This window comes from Mustelus asterias, chromosome 23 (genome assembly GCF_964213995.1).
Source record: "Mustelus asterias chromosome 23, sMusAst1.hap1.1, whole genome shotgun sequence".
Lineage (NCBI taxonomy): Eukaryota > Metazoa > Chordata > Chondrichthyes > Carcharhiniformes > Triakidae > Mustelus > Mustelus asterias.
The window spans coordinates 57039783-57066383 of record NC_135823.1 but is presented as its reverse complement, the minus strand read 5'-3'; the positions used below and the strand labels follow the sequence as shown (position 1 = coordinate 57066383).

The 26601-nt window shown below is 44.4% G+C and overlaps 1 protein-coding gene across 1 annotated transcript in view; it reads left to right on the top strand.

Moving 5' to 3' along the window:
* cacna1ha (calcium channel, voltage-dependent, T type, alpha 1H subunit a) overlaps positions 1-26601 on the top strand; it is a 493154-nt gene that overhangs the window by 290674 nt on the left and 175879 nt on the right. The window contains exon 6 of the mRNA XM_078239890.1: positions 14356-14665. Within this exon, the coding sequence (XP_078096016.1) occupies positions 14356-14665 (310 nt within the window). The remainder of the gene's footprint in view (positions 1-14355; positions 14666-26601) is intronic.

Below are 26601 nucleotides of genomic sequence, written 5' to 3'. Positions count from 1 at the left end.
CCAGAAGATGGTGGAGCTTCTGGACCTCGCTCCAGCTGCCCCTCCATCCCATAGAGGAGCACCAGGAACCCAAAGGGAAGAGGATCGGCAAAAGTGCAGCCCAGGTCCCACCAGCCAGGAGACCCTGGGTGTCTCCAGCCCATCTGACACCCCCCTCCCTGTGAGTGACACACCTCCAGCCCCAGACACCAAGGAGGGAAACAATCAAACATCTGTGCTACCCAAAAGCAGGCCTGGACTCTCAAGGATCCATCCACCCAGAGGATGTCTGCCAGAGTCATCTTAGGCAGATGGATGTGGAAGTCAGCAAACTGCCTCAACTTCAGTTATAGATTCTGGGGATACACCTAGACGTAGTGTTGAGGGTCAGGAAGATTAAGAAACCTTGAGGGGCATGGGTGAATATAGGCACTGGTAGAGATAGATCACCATTTTGTTTTGAATGCTTGGCATTCACTTCGTCCACCCACTATTCTGTTCATGCCACCAAGCTTGAAGGAACCACCGCACTAACCCAACACTTAATCCCTGTGGAGTGTGAGAATGGCAGTGCTATGTCCCTCCGACACTGGCAACACACATGCCCCCCCCTCCACCCGGAGCCCATCATCCAACCCCCATCTACAGAAGGATGAACACCCTCACCCCGCTCCATCAAAGTGCACCCCTACTCATGTCTAACAGTTCTCTAGTGATCAGGAGACCAAGGGCTGTCGAGATGCTGCCATGCTGCCCAATAAGATGGATGTGAACACCAAGACCCCTGATGTGTGTGAGGCCTGTAGTAGCTGATGTTGCACATCCTACTTTTCAGAGCCCTATGATAAGCACATTCGATGGCAGGACACGTTAAGCTCTGTGTCAGGCAGAAGTCAGACACGTTGCTGAGGATGAGAGAAGCATCGCTCAATGCAAGTCATCATTCTCCCACAGAGTCTAGCCAATCGCTTCAGTGTCCTGCACGTTATGCCTGGCAACAACATGGGAGCATTCTGCTGGCACAATATAACTGGTGAGATGTTAATCCCCATGGTGGGAAAGATCTTTGCTCTCTAATCCTGTTCATTCCCGAAGCGAGACGCTATGAGGCCATCCCTAGCATGTCAACCTATTTGGGTCTGATCGCCGCCTGGGCTTTTTATGCCTCCTCCTCTGTGTGGTCAATCTCACCACTCTTCTTGACATCTGCCTCATCTGAGAAGATATGGCGCTCCTCCATCTCCTCCAGGTTCAGGTGGTCTCCCCTTTGCAGTGCCAAGTTGTGGAGAACACAGCAGACTACAGTGATGCAGGAGACCCTCTGGGAACTATATTGTGGGGTACCCCTCAACTGGTCCAGGCACCTGAACCACATCTTCAGTAGGCCAGTCGCCTTCTTGACCAGCACGCGAGTTGCAGCGCAAGCCTCATTATAACAAGTTTCTGTTGATATTTGTGGCCTCTGCACTGGTGTCATCAGCCATTTCATGAGTGGGTATTCCTTGACCCTGAAGAGCCAGCCCCCAGCTACCCTCCCTCAAAGACAGCTGGGATCTGAGAGCACCCAAGATGTAGCTGTCATGGATGTTTCCTGGAAAACGGGCACACATCTGCATGAGGCACATTGTGTGATCACGGATGAGCTACACATTGAGGGAGATGTATCCTTTGCGGTTTATGATTGGAGCCATGTGGTGTACTAGGGCGCGCAGTGTCATATGGGTGCAGTCAATCAATCCTTGCATCTGGGACAAGCCCTCTAAGGTTGCAAAGCCCATGGCATTGGCATCTTGGCTCGCCTGGTCTCGGTCCAAGTTGATATACATGTGAACACTCGCACAAAGGGCATCTGTAACCTTCCAGATACATTTATGTGTGGCCAACTGGGAGAGGCCACACAGGTCACTCATGCTGCCCTGGAATAAGCCACTTGCATAGAAATTCAGAGCGGTTTTGAGTTTAAGGACCACAGGCAGTGGGTATTCCCCCATTCCATGTGGTACCAGCTCTTGCACGGTCTGGCAGAGGTGGTACACTGGCTCCCAAGATATACGCACCCTTCAATGGCACTGCATTTCTGACATCTGCAGGTACGATGACTGACGTTGCAAAACCCTTGGCCAATACCTACGCATCTGCGTTGCTGCTCCCGGAACAACAACAGGCCCAGACTCTCCATTCTCGCAGGGTGCTAGTCCTGGCCAGGTGCCGCGGCACGTCGGTGTCTCTGCTGCTGCACTCTATGCCAATAAGTAGGATAGCCAACTTGACAGGCTCTGTGATCCTCCAGACCATGCACTGTAAAGAAGAGAAAAGCATGGTGAGCTATAAAGGTTTGTGAGAGAGTCCTGACCCTCCTCTGGGATTACTACCCAAATGCAGCATGCTCAGTACATGCCTCAAAGCCATCCCTCACACTCTGCACTCGGACACTCTAGCCACATCTCCACATTGGTCCCTGTCAACTCCAGTAGGATGCAGCGCATGGATCCAACAACATCTCAGTGGCACCAAACACCTGCATTCCCCAGCCCCCAAAAGCCCCCTCCCAAAAAGAAACCAGGTGTGATGTTAGAGGGCAGTCAAGTGACTGCATGTGACCATTGTTTTCGATTTGATTTTTGATTTGATTTACTATTGTCACATATATTAGTATACAGTGAAAAGTATTGTTTCTTGCACTCTATACAGACAAAGCATACCATTCATAGAGAAGGAAAGGAGAGAGTGCAGAATGTAGTGTTACAGTCATAGCTGGGGTGAAGAGAAAGATCAACTTAGGTGATTGCATCCTGATTTGGGGGGCGGAGGGGGGGGCGGGGTCTCGCCGATGCGTCCCATCATGACCTCGACTGAAGGTACGTGATGATAAACATTACCTCAAAGGTGAAGGCGCCTGGTCCACACTTATGTAGATCTGTTGTAATTGGCACTGGCATGATGTCACGCCGGTGCCCACTGAATATCTGGTGAGGAGGGGGAAGTCCCAGAGAGAACGTTCACTAATGACATGCTAATGTATTAAAATGAGCTTTCTGCTGCCCCGCGGCATGTTTCATGCCACTCCGCCGGCGAGGGGCCGGGAAGATCGGAACTCGGAAACTCGTCGGCACAAATCGTGCTTTCCGGATTTTGAGAGCACGCCACCATTCCCACGGAGAGTGCGGGCTCAAAATTGCACCCAGTAACTTCCATATTCTCAGGCTTTAGCTTTTGCATAAGGAACGCACTACAAAATGCACATTCTGGACTTATAGTAACTTGGGGAAATCCTGAGACATCAAAGAGGTATTCATTTAGCCAATGTAATACAAAATAAAACACCAACTGAAAGTAGGGCATTTTTTCATGGATAAGTATATTTTAATTTTAGTTAAGTAAAGGGAGCAAGGTAGACCAGTCTATACCATCTGTATTCAAGCTCCTGTCAGACTGAGAGAGTTGTAATTTTGTCCTTGTGGTAACTGTGAGTGAAATATTTGGTAGGTCTTGATCCAGTTCCCATGTGGCATGAGCAACAAGTGTAAACCTGTCTTTAAACTTGGCAAGATGTACATTATCTTGGCAGTCTCACTCAGGAATTCAGAAGAATTGGCAGTTTAAGCAATGGCATGTTGGCACAGTGGGTTGTATGCATCTGTTACTGTGTTTGGCACACTAAGGTCGAACTGCCTTCCCATGCAATACATGATCTTGGAGCATTTGATACTGTTATTGGATGCAAACAAAGCAGAAATATCTTGTTTTCCTCTACAGCGCTATTCCTTGCATTCAATGCTAGCTTAGTATCCATATTTGCAAGTACATTGCATGCTACCAAACTCTAGAGTTTGTTGAATATTGGACCATTTATACTCCTTACTCCTTTTATTACATTGCTTCTTTCTCTTTCTTGGCCTTTATCACATCATGTGACTACCAAGAATCATAGAAACATAGAAGATAGGAGGAGGCCATTTGACCGTTCGAGCCTGCTCCGCCATTTATTATGATCATGGCTGATCATTCAACTCAATAGTCTAATCCTGCTTTCTCCCCATAACCTTTGGTCCCATTCGCCCCAAGTGCTATATCTAGCCACCTCTTGAATACATTCAATGTTTTGGCATCAACTGCTTCCTGAATTCCACAGGCTCACCACTCTTTGGGTAAAGAAATGTCTCTTCATCTCCGTCCTAAATGGTCTACCCTGAATCCTCAGACTGTGACCCCTGGTTCTGGACTCCCCGACCTTCAGGAACATCCTCCCTGCATTTACCCTGTCTAGTCCTGTTAGAATTTTATAAGTCTTTATGAGATCCCCCCTCATTCGTCTGAACTCCAGCGAAAAGAATCCTAACCTAGTCAATCTATATAGCTCGTATTTAACTTGTGTAATTGGTGATGTCATGGTTCCTTTTAAAAACAAAACTGCCACTGATTCATCATGTAAAATGATACTTTGAGATCAAGATCAGAAAATTATGGCTATTCCCAAATTAATCTTGCAATCCTGAGAATGAAGTATGTTTATTGTTAATTGTATATTGTGGATAGGTACACGAGGAATGTAAGATGATGGGCCCGACGCAAAAATGTGGTAAAGTCGGGCGTGAGGCCATTAACATGATCCACGCCCACGACCGCGCAGATGGCCACTTTACCGAGGCCCAGGAGTGGCTGTGATCCGATTCGCACCTGAAACGGGTGCAAAGGCAATTTAAATGCATTTACATGCATTTAACTTGAATTAATGAACTGTCCGCCCAACTTTATCTGCATTTCCTCCTTTACCACCGCGTTCGCCAATCCGGAATCACGCCGAAATGGATATGCTGAATAAAAGTCTGTTTCGGGCGCTCCAGCTGCTGTTGACGTAAGTTCACTGCTTCCAACGGCTCTCTGACTCAGATCGGTGGTGGTGGTGGTGGTGGAGGGGGAGAGGCGGGTTAGATCATTCTCTGGTGAAGGGGGGGAGGAAGGAGGGAGGCGGGTCAGATGTACCTCTGGCGGGGGGGAGGGGAGGGAGGTCAGATCATTGTCTGGTTGGGGAGGGAGGCGGATCAGATCATTCTCTGGTGAGGGAGGCCAGATCGTTCTCTGCGGGGGGGGGGGGCGGGGAGAGGGGGAGTGAGGCCAGATCGTTCTCTGGGGGGTAGTGGGGGGGCAGTGAGGCCAGATCGTTCTCTTGGGGGCGGGGGGGGGGGTTGGAGTGAGGCCAGATCGTTCTCTTGAGGGGTGGGGAGTGAGGCCAGATTGTTCTCTGCAGGGGGGGGGGAGTGAGGCCAGATCATTCTCCGGGGGAGACGGCGAGTGAGGCCAGATCATTCTCTGGTTTGAAGGGGGTAGGAGGGAAGCAGGTAAGATGTATCTCTGTTGGGGGGGTGGGGGGAGGCCTGATCATTCACTTGTGGAGGGGCAGGGGGAGGCCAGGTGGATCTCTGGTGGGGCGTTGGGGGGATGGGGGGTCCGCTGCCACACTGCGGGCGATCGGTGGGGGGGAAGGGGGCAGAGGGTCGCGATCGGTCTGGGTAGCGGAAGGGGGGGTGGGTGAATAAGGGGGACAGTGATGTCTGTGGGGGCCATCGCTCCCGCTTTTCGCCCCTGGGCCGTTTTATCTGCTTTCTGCGGCCCGGGAGCGATCTGACACGGGCACGCTTTTACAAATTTTTTTCTAACTGCGTATGCGCAGTTCAGAGCTCTGACCGTTTTGGGTGCGCTAAGTCCCGCCCACAGCGCGATTCAGACATGTGAATTTTTTTTCAAGCTAAGTGCTAATGGAAGCAGATTTCCAAGTCGGATCTGAATTGCACCCAGATTCGGCACTTAGAATGAAAATGGTAAAATCGGGCCCGATGTGTTACATGTAGAAATGTAGGAGGTAATTTACCAACTCGGCTGATGGGTAATATCACTTTTCCAATAGCACAGATCAGAAATTCAAACATATATAGAATCACAGAGTTTTACAACACAGAAGAAGGCGCATTGTGTCTGCACCAGCCATCAAACACCTATCTATTCTAATCCCATTTTCCAGCACTTGGCAGTGGCTTTGTGTGCTGTCATGCTTCAAGTGCTCATCTAAATGACTCATAAATGCTGTGAGGGTTCCTGCCTCTGCCACCCTTTTGGGCAATGAGTTCCTGTTTCCACCACTCTCTGGGCGAATAACTTTTTTCCTCAAATCCCTTCTAAATCTCCTGCCCATTAACTTAAATCTATGTTCCCTGGTCATTAAACCCTCAACTAAGGGAAACATTTCTTCCTATCAACTGTTTCTATGTCCTTTTAAATTTTGTACACTTCAATTAGGTCCCCCTTCAGCCTTCTCTGCTCGAAGGAGAACAACCCTAGTCTAACCAGCCTCTCTTCACAGCTGAAATGCTCCAGTCCAGGCAACATCCTGATGAATTTCCTCTAAATCCTATCTGGTGCAATCACATCCTTCCTAGAGAGTGGCAACCAAAACTGCACACAGTACACTAGTTGTGGCCTAACGAGTGTTTTATACAGTTTCATCATAACCTCCCTGCTCTTATATTCTATGCCTCGGCTAATAAAGGCCATATGCCTTTTTAACCTTCTTATCTACCTGTCATGTTGCCTTCCGAGACCTATGGACTTGTACCCCACAATCTCTTTGATCCTCTATACTTCCTAGTGTCCTACCATTCGTTATGTATTCCCTTGCCTTGTTAGCCCTCCCAAAATGCATCAGCTCACACTTTTCAGGGTTAAATTCTATTTGCCGTTGTTCAGCCCATCTGACCAGCTTATCTATATCATCCTGTAAATCTAAGACTTTCCTCCTCACTGTTACCACACCACTGATTTTTGTGTCACCAACAAACTTACTGATCCATACCCCCAAAATTCAATCTGGATAGTTAATGTACACTACAAACAGCAAGGGACCCAGCAACGATCCCTGCGGTACACCACTGGATACAGGCTTTCAGTCACAAAAACAAACTTCAACCAACGCCCTCTGCCTCCTGCCACTAAGCCAATTTTAAACCAAATTTGCCAAATTGCCCTGGATCCTCTTAGAATCCCTACAGCACAGAAAGAGACCATTCGACCCATCGAGTCTGCACCGACCATAATCCCACCCAGGCCCTACCCCCATATCCCTACATATTTACCCACTAATCCCTCTAACCTATGCATCCCAGGACACTAAGGGCAATTTTAGGTTGGCCAATCAATCTAACCCGCACATCTTTGGACTGTGGGAGGAAACCGGAGCACCCGGAGGAAACTCACGCAGACATGAGGAGAATGTGCAAACTCCACACAGACAGTGATCCAAGCCGGGAATCGAACCCAGGTCCCTGGAGCTGTGAAGCAGCAGTGCTAACCACTGTGCTACCGTGCCGATCCCATGGGCTCTTATCTTCTTGATCAGTTCCCCCATGTGGATCTTGTCAAAAACCTTACTAACATAGACTACATCAACTGCACTGTGCCTAGTCACCTCTGTGAAAAATTCAATCAAATTTGTTAAACATGATCTCCCCTTGACAAAGCCATACTGACTATCTTTGATTAATCTCCAACTCTCCAAGTGGAGATTAATTCTGACTCCCAGAATTTTTTCCAGTAATTTCCCTACCACTGATGTTAAACTCACTGGCCTGTAACTACCTTTTTTTTCCCTACTTCCTTTTTATAATGGTACCATATGAGCTGTCCTCCAGTTCTCTGGCACTTCAACTGTGGCCAAAGAGGATTTGAAAATTAACAATAGAGCCCTTGCAATCTCCTCTCTTGCCTCATACAGCAGCGTAGGATACATTTCATTTGGGCTCTGTGGATATGTTGTGCATCATTTTCTGATCCTTAAAGCGAAAGATCGGGAAGACATACAAAACTGCTCCCAAATTTCTGACATGTGTCCAACATGGGGTGGGGCTTTGTGAAATGACCCTGTGATATGGGCTTTATGTCCAATTTTTAAGTCTTGTTGCTTTGCCTGGTTGACACCTTTGAAATAGTATTAATGCCTTATGACATCAAGGAAAGGGCAAATGCAGCTATATTTTTTGCAATATCTCACAATCCATATACTTCTGAAAGGATTATGTGAAAGACTATAAACTGACGTGTCTCTTGCAAGAGCTATTGTTGGCAATTTTCTTTGTTTTCCGCCAGTTTGTACATTCCGGCAACTAATTGCACAGATTTCAGCTACATGCTTTATGGAAACTGTCAGGAAATCTTAAAAGAAAACTTCTAATAAGGAAGTTCATACATTGTGCTTTTTATTTTAGTTTTTTGTGAGCAGAAAATGGCATTTTAATGATTGCGTGGTATTTCTAATCATAGGTCTGTGTTTAAGACTTCTTCAAACCTAGACAAGCTATAATGATGGCCTACCTAGTCTTGAGAGTGTTCCATATTCTGTAGTAGCTGTGTCGTTAGAGCAGATAATTAGTACCCCAGGCAGTTGTGCTGCTTTATATTGTGTAGGAATGTTAGCGAATGGTAACAGTCTTTGCATAATACTTAATCTTTCTTTCTTGTACAAACTTGGAAAATGCATTATTCATACAACACAAGAACCAATTTCACTGAGAAGAGGAAGGAGCATGTACATATAAAAAAATGACCTTATTTTATATTGGTTCCCACTGAAATATGCTGACTAGAATATGCCCCCATACTCCAGTAGCCTTTTCATTTTAATTATTGCTTCAGGAGTCAGTATTTTAAGTTAAATTGGTACACCAAGTACAGTGGAATTTTAATGGCCATGTTCCATCCTATCACCAGGGGCCATTCATCAAGAGGCAAATGCAATTTTTGCCTGCGTACGTTTTTGTTTTCGTTGAATTAATTCAATGAAATAATCAAACTTAGAATAGGCTGATCAAGGGCTCATCATCAAACTCTCACTTTAGCCCTTATAGATAGCGTTTATTTTTCCCAATTAAAAGCAAAAACAAATTTGTTGTGGCTATAACCATTTATCTGCTGCCATGATGGTGGGCTAATATATTATTGAAGATCCAAATTTCAGGGGCAAGAAAAGCAATCCCAACAGCAGAGTCCTCTCCCAAGCCAACTTGCTCAGCGTCGAGACATTAATTGCTCAAAACCAGTTCTGCTGGGTGGGACATAGTTTGTGTGCCGGACATCAGACTTCTGAAGCAACTGCTCTTCTTCAAACTTAGTCACTGCAGGAGACTCTCAGGAGAACACTTTAGAAATGCTCTAAAAGCACCCCTGTGAGGTCAAACATCCCTGCCGACTCAAGGGAGTCCCTGACTTGTGACTGATCAAAATGGTAAAGGTCCATCTAGGAAGGCACCAACCACATCAAGAGACTGCATCAGGAATGTGCAGAGGTGAAGTCAAGATGTTGGAAACAACCCATCTACTCAACTCTTCGTGCACCACCTGCCCACATGTGGCAGAGTCCGCAGATCACGCATTGGACTTAATAGCCATCTCAGAACCCATTGAATTGGAGTGAAAGCAAATCATCCTTGATACCCAGAGACTATCTAAGATTGGAGATCATTTTCATTACAGCAGTAGTGATCTGCTTTTGCTTTGGCATGTGGTAACTGAATCGACCTTTGATTGATGACTTTTGGGTGGGATTCTCTCCAAAAAATTCCAAGTGCCGAATTTGTGTAAAATGAACTGGAGTAAATTCCGCTGTTTTTTCCATGGGATTTTCAAAATGGATCTCCAACACTCTGTGCACTGCAGAGTGCACTAGTGTGAATCTCATTAAAAATTAGGAGATGAGGCCTATTCCTGCTGGAGACGCTGGCAGCATAGCACTGAGCAGGCCACTACGCATGTGCCACCTATCAGAGCAGAGATTAGCACATGCGCAGTAGCCTGCACTGCAGGCCTCCTGATCGCTGGCCAACACAGCAACTCCTTATCTCTGCCCCTCCGACCGCCCCCCCATTCCCTGATGTCCAGGCCAGTCCCAACCCCGCCCCCCCACCAAGATGGCCAGCCCCGATCGCTGGACTCCCTCCCTCTGTCACCGCCAAGTGCAGAGTGGCAGCAGGATCCCCCATCTCTACTGATCTCCCACTCCCTGGAGGCCCCGCCCCATATTAGGCCCCCCATGGCTCTGCTCCCTTGACATTGCCCAATGCCCAGTGGCAATGCCCAGGGGGCACCACCTCTCACCCCTGACCCTCTGGAGGGCCTCCATGACCCCCCCTTCACTCCAGTGGGGTCGGGCTGCCAGCTCCCTGCTAGCGGGCAGTTGTTGTAAACCCCGCTAGCAGCCTGTTCCAGCAGCACAGTGGGCTGGGAGAATCGCCCCCTTTGTCTTTAAGGGGACTATCAGTGAGTTAACTGCAACAATGCTCCGCAGTCCTTATCTATATCTAACCCTGAATGAAAGATGTAACATTTCTTTGGCGTATAATTATAGTAATTATAAAGATTATTTATTAAAATTTATAAAGAAAATCCAACCTTCCTTGAAACAAAGGAACAAATGAAACAGCCTTTGTTGAACTGCCGAAAATTGGCTCCAAAGATAGGTGCCTCACATCACTGACACCAGCATGACTTATACAGCACTCGTGTGTATATTGTCAGTGCAAATGTGAAGTGCGCTCATTTAAATAAATAAATGGAAAATGTTTTTCTCAAATTTTGAGGTAAGATCAGTTTTTACTGATTCACCCTCAGAAGATATGTCCCGAATTTTGTTGGTGGAATTTATTAAAGAATTTAGTTTATGACCCGAGTAACACAAATCAGGAGTTGGTTAACTTGACAAATTCTTGATCATAGAAACCTTGACGAGAATATATAACGACCAGAATTCTCTGACCTTGCCTGCAGCTGGGATTCTCCAGTCTCACTGCAGTGAATGGAGATTTGGCTGAGCGCCAAATTCTCCCTTCTCACTGGCAGCAGGGCTTGCGAGACTGGAGAATTCCGGCCCCTATTTCCACAATGTTAATTTTATAGGCATTATAAAATTAAAAATATATTGTATAAATTTTTAATTTATTTTTAACAAACAACCAGGATGCCTTAGCTAAGGGAACCTAATCTGAACCTTTGTGAGGAAGGTTCTGCAGAAAATGCTGTGAGAAAGTAACCCAAATTCATGAACATTAATAAGGTGATAGGTGCAGAGCCCAGGAGCTGAATGTAATCCGTGTCTGGAGTAACAGAGAATCTAATTATCCAGTTTAAAGTTTTTAAAGTTTATTTTATTAGCATCACAAGTCGGCTTACATTAAGACTGCAATGAGGTTACTGTGAAAATCCCCTAGTCGCCACACTCCAGCACCTGTTCGGGTACACCGAGGGAGAATTTAGCATGGCCAATGCACCTAACCGGCATGTCTTTTGGACGGTGGGAGGAAACTGGAACATCTGGAGGAAATCCACGCAGACACGGGGAGAACGTGCAAACTCCACACAGACAGTGACCCAAGCCAGGAATCGAACCCAGGTCCCCAACATTGTGAGGCAGCAGTGCTAACCACTGTGCCACCATGCCGCCCAATCCAGGCATGAGTATGACTGTATTTGATGCATATCCAGTATAAAACTGCAACCAGCAAATTATTTGATATTGCAGGTTGTCCTCCAAAATGAATAATGTGGGATAACCAGTATGGCTGGCAATGGCACGAACGCCATGTTGCTTAGGCTGTCTAGAAAAGCAAGCACAAAATTAGTTAAGCTCAACAATGGTCAAATAACTCAATCAATTTATCTAGCGAGTAGCTGAACGTTACAGACCAGGGAACGCAATGTCTAATTTGTAGATCCGAGATTTGGCTCGAGCACCAGTAGGATGACTGAATTTGGTTTCAACATCTCCAAGTTGAGGAATTGAAAATCATTAAGCATTCCACTCCTGAACAAGATCTAATTGCTTGCTGCGAGGCGTATGTGTGTTAATAATGTTTTTAAGACAGTGGGATCAAAATTCTCTTCCCCTGTTCATTCACAGTCTAGTAACCTACTGAAACTCTAGGCTCGCACAGGCACCACTTGGACAATGTGCATGGTGTGTGGGGAACTGCACACCTTCAGATGGAGCTGGAAGTAAACTAGAGCAGAAAGCAGCAAGCACACATTATGCTCCTCACAGCTTTTGAAATTGACTTTCTTTGAAGTAAACATTTTCTGTCACTTTTTCTATTGAATGGTATTTTTCAAAAACATCCTGCTGGGTTTCTAGCACAATAACAAGTAGAGCAAATGGTGCATGCATATTCTTAAATCATATTCTGAGCGAAATAGAAAGGGATTGTAACATATTGTGCAAGGGAATAGGAGCAATTTAAAGATTAAAGAAGATTTGATCCTTAGTCTGTGCTAAATTAATTATTTAGATGCAGTGTCAGTAGGGGTGTTGCAGTTCACCTCAGGGAAAATCATCCCAGATTTTCACACCTGATTATTGTCGGCAACCCCTGTTGAAACTGTGCATTTGTCAACATCAGGTAATAAAAAGATTGGACTGCATGGTCAAAAATCTTGCACCTGTTCCCTGTGAAATCATGGGCTAAATATTATGGTGAACAGATGGCTTGCCCTACCGGAAGCAAAGTCAACGTGCGGCAAGTCAGCTGTACGTAGGCCTGTCCTGCAGCCATAATGCACTGTGGACAGGCTAAACAAGGGCCGAGAGTGACTTTTGCCCCCTCACCAGGGAGGAAACTCTGCTGTTGGGGGCTGCTGGCCAATCCAATATGCCAGCAGCTTCATCAGTCCTGGCAGCGCCAAGAGCACATTAGTGGGCGGTGCCGGGATTGCAACGAGGAATAAGAAGAAGGAGCAATGGCCCCCGGAAATGGGGAGGTCTGAGGTCTTAGTCAGGGAGTGTTCGGGCGAATAGGGAAGAGAGACGTGGAGGGGTGGAGATGGTGGGTTTAAGGCTGCAGGTGGATAGGGAGAAAGGGAAGACTTTATCTTAATGGGGTCACCTCCCGATCTGAATAGGTCAACCCCCAAAGAAAGAACCACCTTCCTTCCTGCCCTTTGAAGAATTTATTTTAAAAATTGAGCAGCCCACTCCCACCCAACTGTCCACGCCAAACGTTTTATGGCATATGCACGTATCATCAGGGCCAATTGGCTTGGTAACAATTCCAGTTGGCCCCCAAAAGGGAAAAACAATTTGGACCTGTATTATTTTGCCATTTTACTGTTCTTTCCCTCTAGGCCTTGATTACCTATCTAACGATAGTGGGTGGGCTGCTGATTTTGGTGCCCTGTATGATGGGGGTGAACTCAGGGCTGGATGGGAAGGTGGTGGGGTGGGAACCTGTCCTACTTTATGTGCACTCCCATCAAAAGCACACCTAGTAGGGGCATGTTAAATGCAGCCCCATAGCCGAGCAAGGAGTGAATACCTTCAGGAGTGAAAATTGACGATCATGAAATAAAATGTTCATAGAAACGAGGAAAATGTTTTAAATCAATTTATGAACACATTATTTCGCTGAACAGTTGGAAGATTGAAACTAAATATGACAGTATTCTAAATGAAAATTTATCTTGGGGCTGATTATCTTTCCAATACCTGTATTAAATTGAGCTATAAATCAAAGCAATTTGCAGGCACTTACAGGACCTGAGAACCTAGCACATTGAGATGGGATAGGAGTTTTTCCATCCTCTTAGAGGACACAATTGCAGGGCTATGGGGAAAGAGCAGGAGAATGAGAGTAATTTGAAAGCTCCAGAATCTTCTTTTGGCTTCTGGTACTTGGGGTCACCACAATGCTGGTTGATCATCCCTTTTTCACCTACTCCTGTCAGTCACCCATTCCTCTTCGAATCCCACTGCACTTAAGCCTCTTGCCACCCCGTCTTGCTTTCTGGTCTGAGGCCTTGCTGTTCTTCCTGGCAGTCCCATTGCCATAATTTCTCTTACCACATTTCCTCCCTCCCCCTCTTTCTCTCTCTCTCTTTCTATAATAGATGACCATTCCACTTCACTCTGTTCTCGGCTACTTTCTTCAATGCTTCCACAATCTTCATTGGTTCCCGAAACTGGCCTTTCCCATCACTCTATGATAAAGTTCCTTTAATATGGGGCTTCTAATAGTTCTATCCAATATGGAATGGATGCAAGTAGATAACAAAAAAATGATTTGTAATTTCCCAGAAAACAGCATTAAATTAAATAAAGCCAGCTTGCTTAGAGATATCTAGAACTAAGTCTCTTTAGGAAATAGAAATTGCAGATTGGTTCTGAAGAGTTGCTGTCTTCTGGTACCAAAATATGTGATATGCATTTTAATCTAGAACAATTGTGCCTTATTATGTAAATTTGGTTATATCAGGACTTTCAGTCTTGATTAAACCGTTATAATACCGTGTGAATAATTAATTGAATATAATTAATGCTGACTAATTCCCTCTCATTTTATTTCTTAGGTATTACAATGTTTCTTTACCTCTATATTACCAGATTGATGGTGATGAGACTCCATTTATTTGCTCTCTGCCACGGGACAATGGCATGCAGAAATGTCAGGACCTTCCAAATTTGAAAGAAAATGGAGTTGAATGTTTTCTTAGCTTAGATTCTTACAACCACCCAAGATATAGCCTGGAAATGAACAACACAAGTGGCTGCATAAACTGGAATCAATATTACAATGTGTGCAGAACCGGAGATGTAAACCCACATAAGGGTGCCATTAATTTTGATAATATAGGATATGCCTGGATTGCAATTTTTCAGGTAAGGTCCCAAGTCATGAATATTTATCATTTGTTTCCTTCTTTCTGGCATTGTATAAATAAGTCACTCCAATTCCAATTTAATTTAGTGCCTTTTAGCTATCCATTTGACTATGTTCTATGATTTAAGAATGTCTTGGCAATATCATTATAGTTGTGATGAAAAAAGAAAGCAATTAATACTTACTTTCGAGTAGAGTTGTGAATAATGCTGTTTCATTGGATCCAAAACAAATTTGGCTATTGTTGAGATATTGCTTATGTATTTCTGCCCTTGATGTTATTCATGTGACTGCCACTAATACTGTGAATGACTCTAGGACACAGGCTACCAGGTCCAGGGGACTTGTTAGTCTTTGATCCTCTTAATTTTCCAAGTACCTTTTCTCTAGTGATCGTGATTCTTTTAGGTTCTTCCCTCCCTTTTGCCTCTTGATTTTCTAATATTCTTGGGATGCATTCTGCGTCTATCACTGTGAAAGCAGATACAAAAAAATGTATTCAAAGCCTTTGCCATTTCCTTTTTGCAATTATTGATGACCCATTCTCACCCTCTAAGGGACCAATGCTTACTTTACTATTCTCTTCTATTTTATATACTAATTGAAGCTTTTTCTGACTGTTTTGGATTTTCTTTCGAATTTTATATCATACTCCAATTTCTCCTTCTTCATTATTTTTTAGTCATCCTCTTCTGGTTTCTAAAACTTTCCCAACTTTCTGGGTTACCAGCTTTTCTATCAATTTGATACCTTCCCTAAACATAATTAGTTAGCCACAGGTGATGCTATCTTTGTGTAGCATCTTTCTTTCTCAATGTAATATATATATGTTGAATGTTATGAAACATCTCCTATGAAATGTCTCGCACTGCTTCACGACTGTCTTACCTTTTAATCTATTTTCCCATTCCACTTTGGCCAACTCTGTATTTACACCCTGGAAGTTGCCTCTATTTAAGTTTAAGACACTAATTTCTGATTCAAACTTTTCACCCTCAAACTGAATGTGAAATTCTATCATGTATGACAACTCTTACCGAGAGGATCCTGACTATGAGGTAATTAATTAACCCTTTCTCATTACACAATGCTAGATCTAAAATAACTGGTTCCCTGGTTGATTCCAGAACGCATTGTTCTAAGAAACTGTCCTGAATATATTCTGTGAATTTATTCTCCAAGCTACTTTCGTCAATTTGGTTTGTTCCACCTGTATGAAGATTAAAATAGCTATGATTATAGCAGTAACTTCCTTACAAACCCATATTATTTCTTGATTTATACTTTGGTCCTACAGTTTAACTGCCCCAAGGAGGCCAATAAATTACTCCAACGAGTGACTTTTTTCCTTTGTTATTTCTTGTCTCCACCTAAACTGATTCTTCTTGATGGTCCAAGCCACGATTATTTTTCATACAGTACTGGTCTTTATTAGCAGAGCAGTCTCTATCTTCTTTAGCTTTCTTCCTGTCCTTCAGAAAAGTCATATAGCCTTGAATAATCAGGTGCTAGCCATGGTCACGTTGTAACCGTGTCTCGGTAATGGCTATCATATGTATATTCATTCATTTCTATTTCTGCTATCAATTCATCCATCTTGCTACATATACTGTGTGCATTTAGCTAAAGTCTTTGGGTGGAATTTTCCTGAACTTTGTCAGTCTCAGGCTCTGACTGAAAAACGGCGTGTTTCTCTCCAGAATTAAAAAAATTCTTAAAACAAATTTTCTGGCCTTGAATCTGGGGGTGTGGTACAGCAGAGCCTGATAGAACCAGCAAGACCGGCTCCAAGATTGAGACTCTATTTTTAAAGGGCAGGCCAATCTACGTTTAAAATAGGTTTCCTCTAAACCACCCCCCCCCCTCCCCCCACCCCCCACCACAGAGGACCAATCCCATGAATATCAGGGCACTCCCCATCCTCCCTTCCCTCCCCCCCACACTTTCATCGGGGCTCTACCCTCTTTCCTGCCCCCAACCCCAACCCAACCCCATCATCAAACATATGGATGATATTGGAATAGTGTAGATTAGGGGGGCTTTAGACTGGTTTCACTGGTCGGCGCAACATAACATCGAGGGCCGAAGGGCCTGTACTGCGCTGTAATGTTCTATGTTCTATGTTAATCCCACCAACCCTGCACTGTCAATGTGGTTCTCCCCTTCCCTGCCCCAATCACAGATGAGGGGACCCCCACCCCAAACAATGGAAGAAGTCCACTTCAGTGCCTACTTGACACCATTGTCCCCTGCCAGGGTGCCAGTGGGAAATGTTAAGCCCCAGCACCTCCGAGGTGGTCATGATGGCTGGTTTTTGCTTTTAAAAACCAGTAGTGATTCGTGCCGGCATGATATCATGCCGCTGAGGGGGAGGATCCATCATGGGCAGACACTACGATGTAAAGCAGTTTATTTGCATTTAAATTTATTAAAATTAACGGAAATCAACTTCATGCCCTTTCTGGGATTTGAATCCACTGCGAATGGGCCCCCTAAATTCCACCCTTGAATGCTGTCTTTTTACCATTTTCCCTTCTATGAAATTTGCTGATGGAATCTCAGATTTGTACACTCTGTCCCTGCCTGCCACACTCTGGTGATCATCACCCCTGTCTCTATCCTACTATATTGCCAGGTCCATTCTCTTTAATTTGCCACATCTCTCCTCAAATGAGCCCTCCCCCACAATTAATTTTAATACCCCCTCTATCACTCTGTGAGACTCACCAAAACACTGGTCCCAGCACAGTTGAGGTGAAAAAAGTCCCAATGGTACAGCCCCCACTTTCCCTAGTACTGGTGCCAGTGCACCAGAAATCAAATTCCATTTCTCCAACACCAATATTTGAGCCAAGCATTCAACTCTCTAATCTTATTTACCTTTTACCAATTTGCTCATGGCTCAGGTAGTAAGCCAGATATTATTACTTCTGTTGTTCTGCTTTTTAATTTAATCCCAAGCTGCTCATACTCCCTCAGCAGAACCTTTTTCTTTTTCCTATGTCATTGGTACCTACATGGACCGCAACAATTGTGTCTTTCCCCTCCCACTTGAAGCTTCTCTCCAGCCCTGAGGAGGTGCCCTTAAGCCTGGCACCAGTCAGCAACACAGCCTACGGGGCTCATGCTCTCAGCTGCAGAGGGCAGTGTTTATCCCCCCCCCAAACTATACAGTTGTTTCCACTGGCAGGTGAAACTAGAACTAGAGGGCATAGCCTCAAAATAAGGGGGAGCAGATTTAGGACTGAGTTGAGGAGGAACTTCTTCACACAAAGGGTTGTGAATCTGTGGAATTCCCTGCCCAGTGAAGCAGTTGAGGCTACCTCATTGAATGTTTTTAAGGCAAGGATAGGTAAATTTTTGAACAGTAAAGGAATTAAGGGTTATGGCGAGCAGGTGGGTAAGTGGACCTGAGTCCACAAAAAGATCAGCCATGATCTTATTGAATGGCGGGACAGGCTCGAGGGGCCGGATGGCCTATTCCTGCTCCTAGTTCTTACGTTCTTATAGTTCCCTACTAAAATTACATTACTTTTTACTCACCCTCACCTGAGCAGCTACCTGCAGTATGACGCACTGATCAGTTTGTTCATACTCCCTGCTGCCCCTGCTCTTATCCACACTCAAACCTGTTGGACAATCACAGGGGCTGACTGGCTCCTCTATTACTGCCTTCTGGATCCCCATATCTGCCTCCCTCATAGTCACATCCTCTTGTCACTGACCATGGGCCAAGTCTGAAGTACCTAGTCTAAGGTGTGTGACTGCCTCCTCCAACAAATTATCCAGGTAACTTCCCCGTTCCTGGCACTCCAAGGTGTCTGAAGCCTGGACTCCAGCTTATCAACTCAGAACCAAAGTTCCTCAAGTTGCAGATACTTACTGCAGAAGTGGTTGCTGTGGATCTCACTGGTGTCCCACATGCTTACAATGGCAACATATCACCTGCCCTGACATATCTATTGTAATTAATTTAACAAATTAAGTTACCGGTTTAGAAATATCACTCAGTTACTGAATGTGGTTATATCGAGTAGTTTAACTGTTTAAACAATAAATTTAATGCAATATGTATATCTCCACACTACCTGTCTAAACAACTGCCCAACTTTAGTGGAATAAAAGATTAAAAACTCACCAAAAAGGCATATACATACCAGCTCACCTAAAGCTTCGAACACTCACCAACTTCTGGAGGCTGCAAAAAAGATATAAAAATGAGGTTCTCCTTCCCCTCTGCACCAGTTTCCTCACCTGCACCATTTTCCAAGTTAGCACTAATACTTCATTGCTCTCAGGCCTAATTGTCACATGTTATGCTCTCACACTGTGCGAGCTAAATCTGCCTACCTTATGGAGAGCTGATGACTAACATCCAAATTGCTATGCCAGTTTCCTGTTCCAACGATTAGCGCCATTCATTTGCAGTTGATTGACAGATACCTGCCACTGCCAGGCAGTTATTAGGCTCCTTAACTAGCTTGTAGTTTTAAAGCTCTAAGTCAGAATCTGATTGCTAATCTAAATTGTAGCTGGAGATTTCTACCGGCACCAAATTCCCAAGTTAGCACCCATACCGAGTCACGCTTGGGCATCATCACGATCTATGCTCCCACACTTAGCAATGATATTTGTGATACTACACCAGGCTTTGACATACCATGGTAGGATGCAGATTCTACTGGGGCATGTGATAAAATCCTATCCTTAACCATTTAACCATGGCAATAGGAGAGCTTGAAGCTGAGGTATAGGCAATTGAAGTAAAATTAAATGGTGAGCTATACCAGGCCCCTGTACATCTCCTAATGCTTGACTACAGAGCTGTTAGATGATTAACAGCAGATCACTTGCTTACCCTTGGAATGGCGTTTGTTAGCTTGGAGTGATCTGCAAAAATATAAAACTTATTGGTGCTCCAAGAAATGTGAATATAGCATGTGATGATTTATTGGTTTTCAACATTAGTAAGATTTGATCAAAATTTGGCTTGTTCGCACTTTCTCTTTGCTTCTGGTTAGCCTTGCCAATTTTTATTATGTATAAAACAATTGAATTTAAGCTATGGCTTAGCTGGTAGTATTCTTGCCTCTGAATCATAAGATTTTGGGTTCAAGACCCATTGCCGTAGGGCTTGAGCACAAAAGTCAAGGCTGCTACTTGAGTGCAGTATTGAGGAAGTGCTGCATTGCCAGAGGTACCAATGTTTGGATGATATGTTAAACAAAGGTCATGTCTGCCTGTTGGGGTGGATGCAAAAGACCCCATACCATTGTATTACAAAGAAGAGCAGGGGAGTTATCCCTCAACCAATGTCACAAGAAAGAGATTATCTGAACATTATCACATTGCTGTTAGAGAGAGTTTGCGGTGTGCAAATTGGCTGCAGTGTTTACATGACAGTAGTGATAACATTTCGGAAGTACTTCATGCACATTGAGATATCCACTGCTTGTAAAAAGTGCCCTTTTAATGTACGTCTCCTTTCTTTTCTCTGCTTCACAATCTTTGAAAGATAGCAGCAACTTGTTTCTGAAAATGTACTGCTCATTGTTGAGGTGGAAGTTCTGTGTTTTAATTTTTCTTTGGTATGACAAGGATATTTGCACAGAGGAAAGCAAATGAAATGATTCAAGTAATTAGACACAATGCAGCCAATTAGCTCCAGTGCTTAACTTCCACCTCAGAAGACTCTGATTTTGAAAGGAAGCATTGAATAATGTTGGAAATGGGCTGCTTCCGTTGGGTGATCTTTATTGATGAGATTCAGTGACAGATGAATCGGCAAACACTGCTTCACCTTGGCTTGAAGAGTGTGGAATGGAGAGAAAAACTGGAAATTGGCCCAGGAGGACTGTTGAACTCTTTAAAGAAACCCTTTTCATCAATGAGACAAAACACTGATAAGGACCTGCAACTCACGGGAGCAGATTGGACAATGGGGATGCAAGAAAGGGGAAAATAGCAACAAATGCTTGGAATCATAGAATTGTCGAATCCCTATAGTGCTCTTAATGTTGGGACAGTGGATGCTTCTGACTGAAGGTGCAATTATTTTGACAGCTTAATAGGCTAAGCAGTTCCGAAACCTATCCAAAAGCTTTTTAATTGAAAAGAAATTAATGCTTTTTTTGATTAATCTAACTTAACCGAATTTGGGTACTGACTCATACAAGACATTAGAAAACTATTCAAACCAGTCCAAAATGTGTGAAACTCCCCTCTCTGCTGTCTACAAAAATAAGTTTGGACCATCTTAGATCCATTCCCGTAACTTCTAGAACAAAACCATCAAAATAGGAGGCTATTGTAACTAAACAATCTCTCTTCAAGAGGCCACATAATTAGGCTAATTCAAAGGTAGCAGCAGGAGTGAGATTTGGAAGTATGACACATTCAGGCAGATTGGAAGGAGTTTTATATGAGGAACTGGTATTTTGTTCAGAGTTTGTTGAAAACAATGGGAGAACATGTAGAATGTTATTCATAGAATCCCTACAGTGCAGAGCTTCCGGAGCCTGCACCATCAACGTTCCCACCCAGGCCCTACCCCCGTAACCCCATATATTTACCCTGCTAATCTCCCTGACACTAATAGCCAATTTATCATGGCCAATCCTCCTAACTCGCACATCTTTGGACTGTGGGAGGAAACCGGAACACCCAGAGGAAGTCCACGCAGACATGGGGAGAACATGCAAACTCCACAAAGACAGTGACCCAAGCCGGGAATCGAACCCGAGACCCTGGCGCTGTGAGGCAGCAGTACTAACCACTGTGCCACCCTATAATGAACTCTCTATAATGAACTGCCTTTTCTACTTGGCTCAAACATTTAATGAAATTAAAGCAATAAAGATATGCAAACAGAAAATGCTGGAAATATTCAGCATGTATGGGGTGAGAAACAGGCAGAGTTTAATGGAGGCAACAGGGGTGTTCCCCAGTGGCTGGAGAGCTGGTGAAAGCCCCGCATTGCCTCTTTTCAGGAAGGTCCACTGAATAAGTGACACTCAGGCACATAACTGAACAGTGGCGGGTCTTCCCTGGGATCAAGGTCCCCATCGGCAAAAGTCCTGCCTGCTTACTGCTGCTGGCCAATCAGAGGCTTACCGTGCTATTGACTAGCAGCACCACTGGAGAGGCAGTGGCTGCTGCCAGCACAATACCTACCCAGGCTGGATCCCAGGACATGGGTGAGTGATAGCAGGAGGGTGACCGGCAGCAATGGCTTGGGGCATGGTGGGAGGCTCCCCCCTTCCTGAGGCAGAGATCAGGCAGAGTTCCTTCGAACAAGGGACCTGCCGGTGTGCCTGCAGGCAAGCCCGCATGGGTTTGCGTGTCATGCTCCCCGCGTGCTGAGCCCTCCACCTGCCTCGGAGTTATGCACCAACATTAAACAAAGATCAGGAGCAGGCCATTCAGCCCCTCAAGCTTGCTCCGCCTGATTTGATAGTAACCTCAAATCTGCACTCCGCCTACTCCCGAGAACCTATCAGTACCTGGCTTACCAAGAAGCTATCCACCACTGCCTTAAAAATATTCAAAGACTCAGTTTCCACAACCTTTTCGAGAATAGAGTTCCAAAGTCCAAGGTAGATGATATGATATATGATGACAAAAATGTTTACTGTGCAGTTTTAAAAGTATAAAAGGGATCAGAGGTGAGCTGGCAAGGATACAAAACTGGCTCGGTCAAAGAAGACAGAGGATAGCAGTGGAAGGATGTGTTTCTGAATGGAGGGCTGTGACAAGTGGCGTTCCTTGGGATCAGTGCTGAGACCATTGCTGTTTGTAATATATATATAAATGATTTGGAGGAAAATGTAACTGGTTTGCTTAGTAAGTTTGTGGACGACATAAAGGTTGGTGGATTTGCAGATAGCGATGAGGACCATCATAGGATACAGCAGGATGTAGATCAATTGGAGACTTGGGCGGAGAGATGGCAGATGTGAGGTAATGCATTTGGAAGGTCTAATACAGATAGGAAATATACAATAAATGGCAGAACCCTTAAGAATATTGATAGGCAAAGGTCAGAAGGTAGTCAAGAAGGCATATGGCATGCTTGCCTTCATTGGCCGGGGCATTGAGTTTAAAAATTGCCAAGTCTTGTTGCAGCTTTATAGAACCTTAGTTAGACCACACTTGGAATAGAGTGTTCAATTCTGGTTGTCACACTACCAGAAGGATGTGGAGGCTTTGGAGAGGGTACAGAAAAGATTTACCAGGATGTTGCCTGGAGGGCATTAGCTATGAGGCGAGGTTGGAGAAACTTGGTTTGTTCTCACTGGAACGACTGACGTTGAGGGGCGACCTGATAGAAGTCTACAGGATTGTGAGAGGCATGGACAGAGTGGATAGTCAGAAGCTTTTTCCCAGGGTGGAAGAGTCAATTACTGGGGGGCACAGGTTTAAGGTGTGAGGGGCAAGGTTTAAAGGAGATGTACGAGGCAGATTTTTTACACAGAGAGTAGTGGGTGCCTGGAACTCGTTGCCGGGGGAAGTAGTGGAAGCAGACATGATAGTGACTTTTCAGGGGCGTCTGGACAAATACATGAATAGGATGGGAATAGAGGGATGTGGTCCCCGGAAGGGTAGGGGGTTTTAGTTAAGTCGGGCAGCATGGTCGGTGCAGGCTTGAAGGGCCAAAGGGCCTGTTCCTGTGCTGTAATTTTCTTTGTTCTTTGTATAGCATACAAATATATTTTGCTGTTTACATTCTCACTTCAGTTGCCCTGCAACCAGGGAATCATCCCAAAAAGATTTCTAATAAAATATTTGCAGTATAATAATTGATCGCTGGACTCACAGAAAGTTTCTTTCTCCCCTTTGAAGGTTACAGAGCTCCATTCAATGGGATAATTACATGCAGAAATGTCAAGAACTTCCAAGTTTGACAGAACTGTACACTCTGTGACTTGTTAAGTTTCAGTGCATCTCGATTTGTCTTGTTTGCTTCTGTACCAAAGGAACTGAGTCGATTCACCCCACATAATAAAAAGCAGTAATAAATACTGCATTGCTGGTATTTGAACTCTGCACTCCCCAAGGCACTCCAGTTGACTGTGTTATACTGATTTCTTTTTTAATGTAATATTTCACAGATGCTCGCAATGGTCAAAGGAGGACAAATGTCATCCAAACTTCAGCAGTTGATATCTCTATTGGTTAATAGAGGGCATTTCAAACTTTGCCAATGGCTGACAGGTTAGGCTTGTTAGCAGCCATTTTTATGGGTACCATGAGTGCTGACAGAGCTCCAAAGAGGCTTCCATGGCTTGTGCGCACACTTTCAGGATGAATCATACTGGATGCCATATTAGTGAAGGTTAGCGTGTGTGCACAGTGACTGACCTCGAAGTATGCAGAGCAGGAAGATCATGGCATCAATCAGCATGCAACATTGATTTTAACAACAATAATGCCAATTTGGGATTTAACACACCAGCTAATGCCCAGCCTTAGCTTTGCACAGCTGAACACGTGCTGAGAAATAAGAAAGACCCTTGACAGCATTGTTAAAGGCATAATCTTAACATACAGCTTTCTTCTACTTATTGCTACAATTTTACCAGTGTTGGGGCCTTGTATAATTATTGAAGTTGCACAGATTTGCAGGGAATGATATGACAGATGCTTGAAGGACTTTTGTTGACTTAAAGACTTCTTCACAAACCAATTATTCCAGGTATGGGTGCATTAGCCGGTATTCCTCTTGGAATACAGTAAGAGTTGGAGAATGAATAGAGGCCACACTGAAAGGGGTAAGCTGCTTGAAGGGGTGAAGATGGTGAACAGGAAGAAGAACTTTGAGCAGGAGCGGAGGGCATATTCACCCATAGCCTTCAGGGAGCAATTCTCCCACCTGAACCTCAGTGAGGAGCACCAGGTGGGATTTTTACCCCACCCAGCGGTGATTTGCAGCAGTGGAGATGCCCATCATTGGCCAGTGGTGGGATCTTCCTGTTCCGCCACTGTCAAAAAGGTTTTCCATTTTTCAGACCACATGCGTCTATGGGGAGATTATGAGATAGGAAAACAGCAATGGATGCCAATTTGGGTCAAATCGTTAACCTACTTCCCTGGTGACCCACCTCCATTTCCACGCCACTCCCCCAAACCCTCCCAATGCCTCAGCCACTAATTGAGCAGAAGATACCTCTTTAATATCCCAACCCCGTGAAAATTGCACTTAAGGGAATGCTGAGGCATGGAGGTGGGTTTGAGACTTGGAATCGATCCTGCTTTCTGATTCCATCTCCAATGGGAAAATCTGGTCTTAAATGTCTAAAATGCTCATGCTACCAGCACCAGATTTCTATTTCCATAATTTTCTTTGACCCTACAATTCTCTGAAATCTATTTGTTCCTCTGGACTTTTGTGCATGACCTGATTTCCTTTGCCCCTTTGCTGGGGGCTTCAGCTGCCTAGGTCCTGAACCCTAAATTCCTAAACTTCTCTGCCTTTTTTTCCTTTTTAAGTTTCTTCTTAAAACTTGTGTCCATAGAATCCATAGAAACCTTATAATACAGAAGGAGGCCATTTAGCCCATTGAGTCTGCACTGACCCTCCAAAATGAGGCCTACTTCACCGCCCAATCCCTGTAACCCCATGCATTTACCACAGCCAATCCACCTAATCTGCACATCTTTGAACCAAAAGTCTGTTCACCTGTCCTAATTCATCTTTGTGTCTCAGTGTCAACTTTTGCTCCTGATTACATTGAGGTGCTATATAAATTCAAATTGTTGCTGTTATTATTGTATGGAGTGGGAAGCCTAGCAGATTTTCCCTTCTTAACCCAAGCCAATTGTAATACCTTTACTGCTATTTACCTGAGATCAACAGAGTCAATGTAAAACAAATAACCTGCATTTGGAATATTTCTGATCTGTCTGCATGGTTCAGGTTTAAATTTGCCGAGTCCTCCAGGGAGCTACTAATCAAAAATTCTTAATCCTCAGCATCAACTTCAGTAGTGATGATCAAAGCAGCATAACACCAAAAAAGTTAATGGCTGTGCTACATTCAAATGTTGCATTTCCAGAGATGCATTTCTCCATCACAAGGTCCCATGAAGTACTCTTATATATAACTTAATTATCGATCAAACAAGGCCATTCTAATACAGTGTTACTCACTGGTAGAGCCACTGTTTGACCATTCAGTAGATATAAAGAAAGGCTAACCAGCAAGCTTGTTGAACTTGTTGAACAGGTAACTACAGGCCAGTTAGCTTAACATCTGTAGTTGGGAAAATGCTGGAATCTATCATTAAGAAATAAATAGCAGGACACCTGGAAAAGAATGGTTCAATCAAGCAGACGCAGCATGGATTCATGAAGGGAAAGTCATGTTTGACTAATTTACTGGAATTTTTTGAGGATATAACGAGTGCGGTTGACAGAGGGGAACACCGCGGTGGATGTGGTGTATTTAGATTTCCAGAAGGCATTCGATAAGCTGCCTCACATAAGGTTGCTGCATAAGATAAAGGTACACGGAGTTGGGGGTAAAGTGTTAGCGTGGATTGAGGATTGGCTATCTAACAGAAAGCAGAGAGTCGGAATAAATGGGTGCTTTTCCAGTTGGCAATCAGTGACTAGTGGCGTGTCGCAGGGATCGGTGCTGGGGCCTCAACTATTTACCATATACATAGACGATCTGGAGGAATGTAGGGTAACAAAATTTGCAGATGACACAAAGATGAGTGGGAAAGCAAATTGCGTGGAGGACACAGAGAGTCTGCAGAGAGATTTGCATAGGCTAAGTGAGTGGGCAAGGATCTGGCAGATGGAGTATAACGTTGGTAAGTGTGAGGTTATCCACTTTGGAAGGAATAATAGTAAAATGGACTATTATTTAAACGGTGAAAAATTACAACATGCTACTGTGCAGAGGGACCTGGGGGTCCTTGTGCATGAATCA